The 13,207-nt window shown below is 39.3% G+C and overlaps 1 protein-coding gene across 2 annotated transcripts in view; it reads left to right on the forward strand.

The window, feature by feature from the left end:
- Positions 1-13,207, forward strand: part of GAB1 (GRB2 associated binding protein 1) — a 128,961-nt gene that overhangs the window by 83,983 nt on the left and 31,771 nt on the right. For both annotated transcript variants that reach the window (XM_032147703.2, XM_032147705.2), the window contains exon 3: positions 12,779-13,004. In XM_032147703.2, the coding sequence (XP_032003594.1) occupies positions 12,779-13,004 (226 nt within the window). The remainder of the gene's footprint in view (positions 1-12,778; positions 13,005-13,207) is intronic.

A 13,207-nucleotide genomic window follows, 5' to 3' on the forward strand; every position in this document is an offset into this window, starting at 1 on the left:
ATGAATGCTTTTCTTTAGTAGATTTGAGGGTAGAAACTAATTTCTTTGTTTTTCTTGGAAATGTACAGATTTGTTTTTGTTTCTACAACACAAGGTGGAAGCTGTTAGATCTGCTAAACAAGTATTGGGAAGCAGCTCACTAACTTCATATAAAGGCCCCTAGTCTAATTAGATGCAGGATTAGAAAGTTGCCTCTGAGTTGCTTTTCTCAAAATGCCCAGATCATAGTGGCTTAATAAAAAAAAAGTACAATTCTCTGTTTGATATTCTCCCCTTGAGTCAAGTAGGTATAAACTAACATGTAAGAATATACATACACTTCCTTTCCTGTAAAGCAATCTTTCTCATTTGGGGACTTTTTAAAATTTCTTTTTATTTAATTTTTTATTGAAGTATAACTTATTACTGTGAAGGGTACAAATCTTAAGCATACAGTTCAATGTAGTTTTGTATATTGATCTATATCTACATGTAGATACAAGGTCTGTGTAACTGCCCCTCAGATTAAGAAATGGAACACTTCCCCTCCCCTAGAAAGTTTTCTCATGCCTCTTTCCAATAAAGGCTTCACCCAAATTAACTTTTTTAAAAATTGCTTTTATTACTATGGATTAGTTTGGCCTACTCTTGAACTTAGGAACCATTGGAACCATTATTTTTTCCAGTATTAAGCCTGTGAGATTCATCCATGTTGTAGCATGTAACAAGAGTTCTTCATTCCTTATAGCATTTCATTGTGTGAATATATCACAAATTATGGATCTATTCGAGTGTTGATTGATGTTTGGGTTGTTTTCAATTTTTAGTTAACACAAAGCTGTAGTGAACATTTCTTTATATGTTTTTTGATGAACATAAACACTTAGTTCTTTTGGGTATACATCCATGAGTATAATTGCTGTGTTATAGTACAGACGTATATTTAGCTTTAATAGGTTTAACAGCTTTGTTTTCCAAAGTTAGTGTACCAGTTGCCTACCTACCAGCAGCATGTGAGAGTTTACATTCTTGTCAACGTTTGATGTTGTCAGTCTTTAATTTTAACTATTCTGTTGGGTGTTAGTGGTATCTTGTGGTATTAATTTGCATTTTCCTGAGAACCAATTCAACCAGAGAGTTTTTAGTGTTTTTTTTCTCTTTTTTTCTTTTCTTTTTTCTTTTTTTTGCATATTTCCAAGCTACTGCTCCTGAGATCTTGATTTATTGAGTCTCCTGTGGTGGGGCCCAGTCACCTAGATTTCTAAAATTCCCCACAAGTGATTCTTAAGCCTTCAAACCTCTGTATAAGAATTATGGCATTTGTCAGCATTGTCTAAAGGTTTAATTTAAAGTCTCCAAGAATATTTCACAATCTACTAAAGAGAGAGTCATGACAAATAAAAAGTTTTTCTACTTGAAACACATTAAACAGATCATGCTATGTTTAAGGGTCTTCAGTAGTTGAGTGAATAAATTGAAGAAACTGAAATGCCGGCTGCCTCACAGAAAATTGAAACTACTGCTACGTCTTATTTGTATCCACTTTGTTAGATTTGCCTGTTTGAAATGTTCTTCCATAAAAAACGGTGTATTTAGAAGTGAGAAAATGGTATGTTAGTATTAATGATAATGCATGCTCTTTGTAGACCCTTATTTGCTAAGTTAGACAGTTCTATTCGAAATGCTTCTCTTTACAGAAAGAAAAATTCTTGACCACACCAGATAAATCATTAATCAATAGAAGCAGAGTAACCCTGACCTGTTTACATTTAATTGTGAACATAAAGGTAAACTTTTACACTAGAAACCAAAAAAATTATTCTGTCAGTAGATATAGCCCATTGTCAGAGAAAATAAACCTATCTGGTCCCCTGAAAAGAACATGGGGATCACCACAGTTTTATTATGGTATGCTCAGATACAGTAATTTAGTGGTTACAAAATCAAAGAGCCTATCACGTCAAGTTTGAAACATTCTACCTTACCAATAAGAAAGAGTAGAATTGTTTCCTAGGGCTTCAACTCTTCTGCCATTTGGGGTTTCTTTAAGTAATTATTTTGAATGTTTAGAGGCATTGTCTTGGCACCCCAACTTTTGTGAGGGATACTAACACGAGGGTATTATGGTTTCAAATAGGATAAACTGTGCATTAAGCTAGGGGTCATGTGGGCCAGTTTATTATTTGTGGATTTCATCACATGATAATCTACTCTTCACTGGAAGCTTGTTCACTGAAAGGCTTTCCCTAGTAGTACTTAATAGCTTCCTAAGTAAATTTCAATTAGGAATTTGCTCCAGCAGCTTATTAGCCTTTAATGGATGTTAATTATGCTCTTCATGCCTTCTGATTTAAGAAATGGGAAATAATTTTACACACATAAGCAAACCATAAACTAATGTTTGGTTCTTAGAAGCTTGATACCAGCATTATTTAGAAAGAGCAGTAAGTCAGAAACTCAAGGCAGAAAACAAAATGGTCTGTTCCATTACCGGTACCGTAGTATAGAATAGAGGCAAATCATTTGTCTTTATAAAGTAGAACAGAAGTTTATTTTTTCAGACCAGTTGCTTAGGTTTGGTCAGAAATGTAATGTTAGAGAATATTTACACACAGTGCAATGCTTGTATTAAAATATGCAGAGCTGAGTACATAGTCAAATTAACATGAGTAAAATAATCCCAAAGACTACAACTTTGAAGATAATGCATTGTCTGAGCCAAAGTAGTGGAGTGGTTCCCTCTTCCCTTTTAAAGTCCTTTGCATGTTAATGTGGTTTGGAGCGGTTGGGGTTTCTTTCATGGCTGTTTAAAGGTCTTTTCGTGATCTTACCAGCAAACATAATGAAAGTTTTTCTCTAGTTATTGCCTCTTAGAAGTATATAAGTCTTCGGCCAGGCGCAGTGGCTCACACCTGTAATCCTAGCACTTTGGGAGGCTGAGGCAGGTGGATCATGAGGTCAAGAGATCGAGACCATCCTGGCTAACACAGTGAAACCCCATCTCTACTAAAAATACAAAAAAATTAGCCAGGCATGGTGGCGGGTGCCTGTAGTCCCAGCTACTCAGGAGGCTACCCAGGACGGAGCTTGCAATGAGCCAGATCGCCACTGCACTCCAGCCTGGGCAACAAAGCGAGACTCTGTCTCAAAAAAAAAAAAAAAAAAGAAAGAGTGTATATATATATATATATATATATATATATGTCTTCACATGCTGTGAAAAGGATTTTTTTTTTTTTTTTTAAAGGAACCTTTGAATCTCTGTCCTCTTTTCAGAACAAAGAGGGTAAGACACTTCTGTCATTTACAGGTAGGAGAAGTGGAAGGTCAAAAATGAGATGGTCCCATTGTGTTAATAAAGTCAGACAAACATAATTGCCTGGCTAGGTGATTTTCTTTTCTACTCAGTGCATTTAGTGTCTAGCCATGAAGTTTAAAAAAAGTGCTAAAAGGGTATCTGTAAAAACAACCACCTGAAAAAGTTATTTTAGTAGTTACAGTGAAAAGCTAGAATTCATACTGTTTCATATAGGGAAGTATTTCCAGTGAGTAGTGTTTTTGGTCAGAACTAAAAATTGAGCTGGTTTATTCCATTTTACCATGCCTGTACTGTAGAGGAAAGGGGAAGTATGTGGAATACACTTGTGAATACAGTTTGTAGGATACGTTAACAGTTTTCTGAGTGGGCTGCTCTTTTTTCCTCAATGCTGTATATATTTTTCTTAAGCTCTTCTTTAAAAGATAAATATTTTTCATACTTCTCTTAAATCCTCAAGGATTAACTCTTGAGTCACCATTTGTGGTATTTTAAATCCTTTTAAATAAATCTCTGTATTTGCAACTGAATCAAAACAGTAAAACATTTCACAGGGTAGGGTCTGATGACCATTTTATAATCAACATTTTTAGATACCACAACAGATATTTATGAGAATCCACTGAAATTAGGGCATTATGTCATATAAATATCCAAAAATTCATTTTTTTATTCTTATGTTTATATATAAGAAAGAAAAGCCAGGCACGGTGGCTCCCTGTAATCCCAGCACTTTGAGAGGCCGAGGCAGATGGATCACGAAGTCAGGAGATTGAGATCATCCTGGCCAACATGGTGAAACCCTGTCTCTACTAAAAATACAAAAGTTAGCCGGGCGTGGTGATGCATGCCTGTAGTCCCAGCTACTCAGGAGGCTGAGGCAGGAGAATCACTTGAACCAGGGAGTCGGAGGTTGCAGTGAGCCAAGAATGTGCCACTGCACTCCAGCCTGGTGGCAGAGCAAGACTCTGACTTTAAAAAAAGAAAAATTAAAGGCCTTTCTGTGCTACCCACAGAGGGGTCCATATGGTGTTGTTCTGGATTCCCGTTGTAACTTAAAGGGAAGCTTTCACAATGTCCAGAGCCCTTGATGTCCTGCAAATGAAGGAGGATGTCCTTAAGTTCCTTGCAGCAGGAACCCACTTAGGTGGCACCAATCTTGACTTCCAGATGAAACAGTACATCTATAAAAGGAAAAATGATGGCATCTACATTATAAATCTGAAGAGGACCTGGGAGAAGCTTCTGCTGGCAGCTCGTGCCATTGTTGCCATTGAAAACCCTGCAGATGTCAGTGTTATATCCTCCAGGAATACTGGCCAGAGGGCCATGCTGAAGTTTGCTGCTGCCACTGGAGCCAATCCAATTGCTGGCCGCTTCACTCCTGGAACCTTCAGATGCAGGCAGCCTTCTGGGAGCCATGGCTTCTTGTGGTTACTGACCCCAGGGCTGAACACCAGCCTCTCATAGAGCAAGGCATCTTATGTTAACCTACCTAGCATTGCTCTGTGTAACACAGATTCTCCTCTCTGCCATGTGGACATTGCCATCCCATGCAACAACAAGGGAGCTCACTCCGTGGGTTTGATGTGGATGCTGGCTTGGGAAGTTCTGTGCATGCGTGGCACCATTTCCTGTGAACACCCATGGGAGGTCATGCCTGAGCTCTACAGAGATCCTGAAGTGATTAATAAAGAAGAGCAGGCTGCTGCTGAAAAGGCAGTGACCAAGGAGGAATTTCAGTGTGAATGGACTGCTCCAGCTCCTGAGTTCACTGCTACTCAGCCTGAGGTTGCACACTGGTCTGAAGGCGTGCAGGTGCCTTCTGTGCCTCTTCAGCAGTTCCCTCCTGAAGACTGGAGCACTCAGCCTGCCATAGAAGACTGGTCTGCAGCTCCCACTGCTCAGGCCACTGAATGGGTAGGAGCAACCACTGAATTGTCTTAAGCTGTTCTTGCACAGGTTCTTAAGCAACATGGAAAATAAACATCAGTATCTAAATAAAATTTTTTTGAATGTTGGATTTTGTTAGATGAGCTATGAAGACTTGACATTACATGGAGCATAGTAAAGTTAAAAAGTTAGAAGTTAGTTCAACTTCTATTTACTCAGGCCAGATTCTCTAACAAAATTTTTGAATTTGATTCATCTAGGAGTGCTCAGAGTTTTTGAGGAGCAAATCCCAAAACCGCACATGCAGGTGAATGGGTCTTAACAGATTTGGAAGTGCCCCTTGCCTTAATTTCTTCTGACTTGACACAAAGTCTGTAATTCCAGCACTTTGGGAGACTGAGGCTGGAGGATCTCTTGAACCCAGGAGTTTGAGACCAGCCTGGGCAACATGGTGAGACACTGTCTCAACAAAAAATTTAAAAAATTAACCAGATGTGGTAGTGTGTGCCTGTAGCCCCAGCTATGTAGGAAGGGAAGATTACTTGAGCCCAGGAGTTCCAGGCTGCAGTAAGCTAAGATAGTGCCACTGCACTCCAGCCTGGGCACAGAGGGAGACCTTGTCTCAAAAAATAAAAATAAAATAAATAAATAATAAAACAAATGGAGTGCTCAGTGAGTGTCTGCCCTGTGAATGAAACATTTTTTCAGCATCTGCAACGTGTAACGCATAATGCATAGGAGTTCTGATCCTTTCTTGTTTGTTATTGGGAACCACAATTAGAGATAAACTCATATTTAGCCATATTAATACATTATTATTCAGGCTTCATAATTAGGATATGACTTCTTAGGCTCAGGAGGTTATAAAATGAGCTAAATAAACATGCTTGTGGTACATTTATGAATATTATAGTTAAATACATAAAGGCATTATCAAAAGCATGTGGCTTTATTATAATTTATTATCTAGAGAAAATAGAGCAGATATTTCGCCTCTCTATGGTAAATTAACAAGCCAAGTGACATGCATTACTGATGCAGAACTTTGCTCCCTAGTTCAGCTAAACCGGGCTCTTGTCAAGACCAGGAAGGATTAGGAACACAGACACATTGAAGGGTGAGGGGAACGAAATTTATTGGGCCAAAGAGGAAAAGAAGAAAAAAGTACTCTCAGTAAAGTGAGAGGGGGGTCCTCCTAATAGGCTCCCCACCTCACAGGATCTGAAAAGGCCAGGCTCCTCCCCGTATCTGTCACTCCCCATTCTAAAGAAGTACGTCTAACTGCCTTTAGAATAAGGATAAGGACGAAGACCAATCTTAACCTTTTCTTGCTGACAAAGGTCCCTGTTTTGGGAAAACAGCAGTCAGATCCCCCTCAGAGGCCTATCTAAGGGTTCCTGGCAAAAGAGGCCATCATTCGAGGCTCTGGTTGCATAACTGTTTGGAGTTTGATGGCCTGAAGGCGAGAATAGACAAACCGGATTATTAGAAACATGTATCAAAACAGAACGGGGTGGGGGGTAAATACAGCTAAAAAATCCCAAGGCCTTTTATCAGTTTGCACAGGGAGAGGGAGGGCAAAGCCTGACTGGTAAAAAAAAAACAAAAAACTTTTACCCTTTTTCTGGCATGTCAGGCTTCTGTGTTCCCTTCCCCTAAGTGCAATCCTAAGTCAACCAGTTTAAGGTTTGGGAAATTAACTTTTCCCAGTTTGGAGGATGCATCAGAGGGGAGTGTCCCATAGTACAGAGACACAATTACCTATCAGCGAAGGGAGGACAGAGGAGGAAAAAGGAGATTTTTTTTTTTCTAAGGAGTCCTAGGGATTCAGAATGCATTTGAAAGGGGTACAGACTAAAGGTGAATGGCTACTCATCTAGAAAGAGGGGAGCAAAGCATCCCAGGTTCCCTTCTCTTCCTAGTGAATACCCAGGGTGTGTGAGGGAGAGAAAGTGAAGCATCTCTTTCTTTCTTCCATCATTATATCCCCAAGTCCCAGCAACCTCTACAGGGTGCCACCCATGGGTGTCAAAGTGGCCTTCACCTGTGTTAATAGGGGGGCTTACGGGGGTGGGAATATCTGCTCTTACCCACATATGCCCTGTCTCCCCTGCTGCCAGTAGCCTTTGAATTCCCTAGACTGCATTTATGCTGTGGATATTGGCATAACCTTTATCTGTGAAAGAAGAAGTCTGGCTTAATTGGTAGGGATAAATCATGCTCACCTGAGCTGTGCCTTTTAACTTCCATTGTCTGCCTCTGGACCTGTCAGATCTAGTTTTATTTCCTAGGGCTTTTACCCAAAGCTCAGAATTGAGTTTGAGACAAAAATGTGTCTTGGGGGGTTGTATGGACTCCTTATCATAAGCTGAATGCTAAGGTGAAGCTGTGGAATTGAGTCCTCCTCCAACAAGGGAGAGAAAAGGATGTCTTGTGACACACCCAGATAACTGGTGGCTGTAGTTATGCTTGCTAAGATTTGGGTGCATGGGACCTGGCTTTGGTTAGCTCCCTTGGTCTACTTTTCCAAGAAGGAAACCTCTGGGTGATGGGCATCCTTTTTTTTTTCCCATCACTTGACAGGAATTGCAGGATATTTGCTTAGAACTAGAATATTGATCCAGATTTTTACATTATCCATCCCCTTAGCTTCTTCTGAGCTGCAGCCAAAGATAGCTTGTTGGTTCACAGGAATAAACAGGGTTAGTTTAAAATGTAGGCAAGAACTTAAAAACAACTAATGAGTCTAGAATATAATGACAAATGTATGACAAGTTTTGAAACATTTCTCTCTCTCTCCAGTCTTCATTTTTGTTAAAAACAAATCACTCATAGGTGGGAATTGAACAATGAGAACACTTGGACACGGGAAAGGGGACATCACTCACCAGGGCCTGTTGTGGGGTGGGAGGAGGGGGGAGGGATAGCATTAGGAGATATACCTAATGTAAATGATGAGTTAATGGGTGCAGCACACCAACATGGCACATGTATACATATGTAACAAACCTGCACATTGTGCACATGTACCCTAGAACTTAAAGTATAATAAAAAAAATAAAAAATAAATGAAGTAAAAAACAATCATGATAGGACAGAGTTGTTTGCAAAATAGACTTTAGTCTTATATGTGGCCCCATTATTTGCATAAAGTGCAGCAAGAATTTTTATTTATTTATTTATTTATTTTTTGAGATGGAGTCTTACTCTATTGCCCAGGTGAGAGTGCAGTGGCATGATCTTGGCTCACTACAACCTCCGCCTCCTGGATTCAAGTGATTCTCCCACCTTAGCCTCCTGAGCAGCTGGTACTACAGGCATGCGCCACCACACCTGGCTAATTTTTGTATTTTTAGTAGAGATGGGGTTTCAACCATGTTGGCCAGGTTGGTCTTGAACTCCTGACCACAAGTGATCTGCCCACCTCAGCCTCCCAAAGTGCTGGGGTTACAGGTGTGAGCCACTGTGCCCAGCCTGAATAATTAATTTAACATAGGCCTTTTAGATTGACTTTGATGGAACTCTGTTCCACAAGGAATTTCAGATAGGACTTTCTAAAGCCAAGTCCATCCATGAGTTTGTACCTCAAATACCTGTGAGTTGGGTAAACGCCTCTCTCCTTGAGATCCCAAGAACATGTGGGTCCTGGGCCTGTTGGAAAGTGGCGTTCTCTACTCACCACAGGTTAGGAACCCTGTACGGGACTGTGTAGATGAGCTATGAGGCCAATTTTCCCAAGGGGCTTTATTCAGCTGTGCAAGTAGAGCTTGACTCTTTAAAGGGAAGCATACCTTTCTAGTCAAAGCCTTGGTAAAACAACCAGTTTCTCCAATTGCATCCTGTTGCAAAAGAAAATGGATTCTTACTGCACTGATGCAAACAACCATATTGCCATAAGTTAAGAATACTCACAACTAGTTTCCAAATTCTGGAGAAGAGAGGCAGAGCGACAAATATGCTCCAAATTTTGTTCACAGGATTATACCTTACTCAATTATTAAAGGCCATGAATAGCTCAAAATAAGTTTCCTTGGACTCTGATAAACAAGGATCAGCAGTGTTCCAAACAAAAGTCAAAAAGGTTACTTCAGTTTTCTATGAGTTCAGTCCATTTAGTTAACTCTTGTTTTGCTTGATATTCGTGAACATTTCAGCCCTCCATGAGTCCTGTACATTTTTCCTTTATTCCAATGTCACAATCTCCTAAGTTAGCAGAAACCTACCTTTGAAAGCACCTGTCAAAGTTATGTAGCTGATTATAAACCATCTTTTGGAGAGGATCAAAACAAGACAATTGTCTGTGAGTAATGAAATGTCTACAGTAGTTACAGTCAGAAACACAATTGAAAAAGAAATTTGGTTATCTCTGTGGTTTACAATAACATAACCTTAATTGTGATTGATAGCATATACTCAGACATTAGAATTTTAAAAATCCCATACAATTTTGGAACATGTATTAATATTATTCCCTAAGATATAACCTGAAGAAGATTAAACATCATTCTGGCAATCCCATGTACCTAAACATGTCAGATAGTCCTGTTTATCTCTCTTCTGGGTGCTCCAGGGGCCCTCTGTAGCATCCAGAAAGCCAGGTGTCAGCAAAGACAATTTTGAAACTGAAGTTTGATTTTGGGAAGCCTGTTAATTATGTTAGAGGGTTAAAGCACTTGATGTTATGAAATAGAATTCCAGATTACCATAAGTTATTTATTTTGCCAAAATAATGACTCAGAAATTCTTGAAAAAGCAGAAACCTTTTATAACCTCTTAAAACTTTTGCCAAAGAGATTAGTGCCTTAGGAATACCTTATTGTGCTTTTATTTCAGTGCTCAATTTACAGAAAAACCATATTATACCCTTTTGAATTTAGTTAATATGTTCACATTTGGAATTTCTTTTGCAGGATTAATTTTTACAATCCTTTCACAACTTGTTTGAACTTTTAGCTTTATCTTACCTAATTCAAAACAATCCTTTAGCCCCAGGCAAAAATTTACATTTTGACATCTGCATTTTACCAATAATCTTTAGGCTGTTTCTATGTCTCAAAGATTAAAGTCACATGAACTAAAAGGTACCACAGCTTTTATCTTCCCTTTCAATATTTGATCGAAGCACCTATCCTTCTTTAATTAATTAGAGCTCTTTTTGTAGACATTGCCCATACAACACATCTATAACTACACAGAAAGGCAGAAGAAAATCCAGTAACCACAAGATTTTTCATTTGCCAGCCTCTGGGTTGAGCCCATAAGGAGACAGGATTAGGAAAACATGCAGCTTCTAAGGCCTAATAAACAGGCATAACTGGGAGGCAAAAACAGATTTTGAGAGGGATCTATTCACTTTTAATTCCTGGGGTTTCATGAGGAAAACAGAGGTCTCTCCCCTCTCATGCAAGCATTAAGGGTGGCAAGGCAAAATGGAGAAAAATAATTCAGTTGACTAGAAAAAGCCCTTTTCCAGCAAAGCAAGATCCAGGAAGAGAAAACCATAAAGGCCTTTTAAATATACCTGTAATCTGGATATCCACTTTTAATTAAGCTGAGTGCTCTTTAAGAAAATTCTTTTAAATTCTTTGTTATCCGACTTTAGCTGCGCCAAGTGGTCAGTATTTCTGGCTTTCAAACTTTACTAAAGGCTCAGAGAAAGGAAAATCCAAGGCAGTTCATGGAAAGGAAGAGAATAAACAAATAGCAAAAGTCACATCGATATCAAACCAGAAAGGACTCTTTGCCTAAGCCAGGATTGAGCCTGGGCCACCATTGTAAAATGGCGGAGGCTAAACAAGGCATTGCCACATGGTTACAGGTCACACTTCCAAGGACATAAAACAAGATAGAGGCCTGCAGCAAAGTTTGCTACTGACCATACAGAAAGACATGCAGAGCACACCAGATTGGCTAAAGCTTAAGACCAACCTCACAAATCCTTTTTCATAATTAAAACTTTACAGAGAAATAAACAGTTTTCCTTACCATTCTTGGTCTAGTAAAACATCTGAAAAAAAAAAAAAGGCCTCGCTTTAAAGCTAACTCCTGACCTGGTGGAGAAAAGGAAAAGACAGCTTAAATGCAAGGCTGTGTTAACTGCTGACAGGGTGGAGAAAAGAAAAAGATGCCTGGGGAAGAACCTCTCATTCTTATGCAAATAGGTTTCTCCTACCGGGAGAGAGACGTGGTGGGGAATGCTGGCCAGCCCATCGCACTGAGCCTTTTGGCCTTAGCCACTGCTGTCTAAAAAAGAAGGAAAAGGCCAACATTCCTGATCCCTGGGAGCCACGGGAGTTGTGGGGAGGCATAACTCCCTCTAACCTCAGAAGAAGTCTGAGGACAAAAAGGCTTAGAAATGAAAGGTAAAAAGAGTTTTTGGTTTGCATCTTACCCTTTCTCATGCCCCACATTCGGGCACCAAAAATGATGCAGAATTTTGTTCCTTAGTTCAGCTAAAACTGGGTTTTTGTCACATGACCAGGAAGGATTAGGAATGCATTGAAGGACACTTTGAGGGAAACAGAATTTATTGGGCAAAAAAGGAAAAGAAGAAAAATAAACTTCCAGCAAAGCGAGACGGGGTCCTTCTAACAGGTGCCCACCTCACAGATTGAATAGGAGGCCACCACACGGGAACTGAAGAGGCTTCAGTTTCAACCAAGCTTTTTCTGTTCTATAATAACATAAATAACATTTATATAAATTTGAAGAACAAATTTATTTATGTATGAGCATTTGCCTTTTTTTGGATTATTTATGGCCTTCTATTCCTAATCAGACTAACAGCATTTTTCTCTGGACCTTTAATATACTTGGTTATGTCAGTGACTACAGTGGGATTTTATTCTAGAATTTCACATGGTTTTCAAATTGCTTCATTCTGTACAATTTAGCTGTTTTCATATTTCTCTCAGAACATAGTTAAGAGAATAATAAATTACTTCTTTACTTGCTGGACTTCTGTCCATGAAAATACTACAAAAATCCACTAAATGGCAAATAAAGTTGTGAGCTGAGGGAAGAGGTGATGCCTTAAAGAAGCTCTTTCCTTGAACATGAGTAGACTTTATTTTCACCAATCCCAGAATTAGTATTTCTCTCTAGTCTGCTAAGAGGTAGAAAGAAAAGAATGATCATCAAAATAAACATAGGGTAAAGAGCTGACCCTGGTACTCACAGGACCATGGGCCTGGTAAATACCGTGTAATTAAATGGGTCTCCTTGGAAGGTTGGGTTGGCTTAGGAAGCACTTTATTATCATGGAGTTTTAAAGTATCTTTCTCTTCTGCTAAGGTTGTAGAACAGCTTCCTTCTCATAGCCTCGAAACTGAAGACTGTCCAAGGCAAAGGTTAGCCATGGCTTTTTTAGAGGATCTGGAATATAGAGAGAGTCCTACTCTTTAGATCTCTTTGAGAAGAAAAAAATATTTCCTGTATAAACCTCGCCATTTAGGTAGTGTTTGTCTTAGCTGACGTTGTCATGATTTATTCTGTTTTTGTGTGTTGAAACAATTTGTCTCCAAAGTAGCTTTGTTTTTCCAAAAATTATTTAACTGTGATAGACGTGATAGTTAAACTTTGGTGTTGCAGATCCTGTGAAGCCACCTGGCAGCTCCTTACAAGCACCAGCTGATTTACCTTTAGCTATAAATACAGCACCACCATCCACCCAGGCGGATTCATCCTCTGCTACTCTACCTCCTCCATATCAGCTAATCAATGTTCCACCACACCTGGAAACTCTTGGCATTCAGGAGGATCCTCAAGACTACCTGTTGCTCATCAACTGTCAAAGCAAGAAGCCTGAACCCACCAGGTAAATTATACATGCCCATGTGAGAGAGAGAGACAGAGGCGTGTGTATGTGTGTACACATTAAGAGTCTTACCTTTAAACTTTTTAAATTTCGATTTGCAGGCTTGTAAGAAACCATGTGTATAGGCATATGTTTCAGGCTTTATACTTCAGGTTTACATTCCCTGATTGATTTCCGATATTCAGGAGATTGTATCGAAGAGA

Source organism: Hylobates moloch, unplaced genomic scaffold, assembly GCF_009828535.3.
Source record: "Hylobates moloch isolate HMO894 unplaced genomic scaffold, HMol_V3 SCAFFOLD_3, whole genome shotgun sequence".
NCBI classification, from domain to species: domain Eukaryota; kingdom Metazoa; phylum Chordata; class Mammalia; order Primates; family Hylobatidae; genus Hylobates; species Hylobates moloch.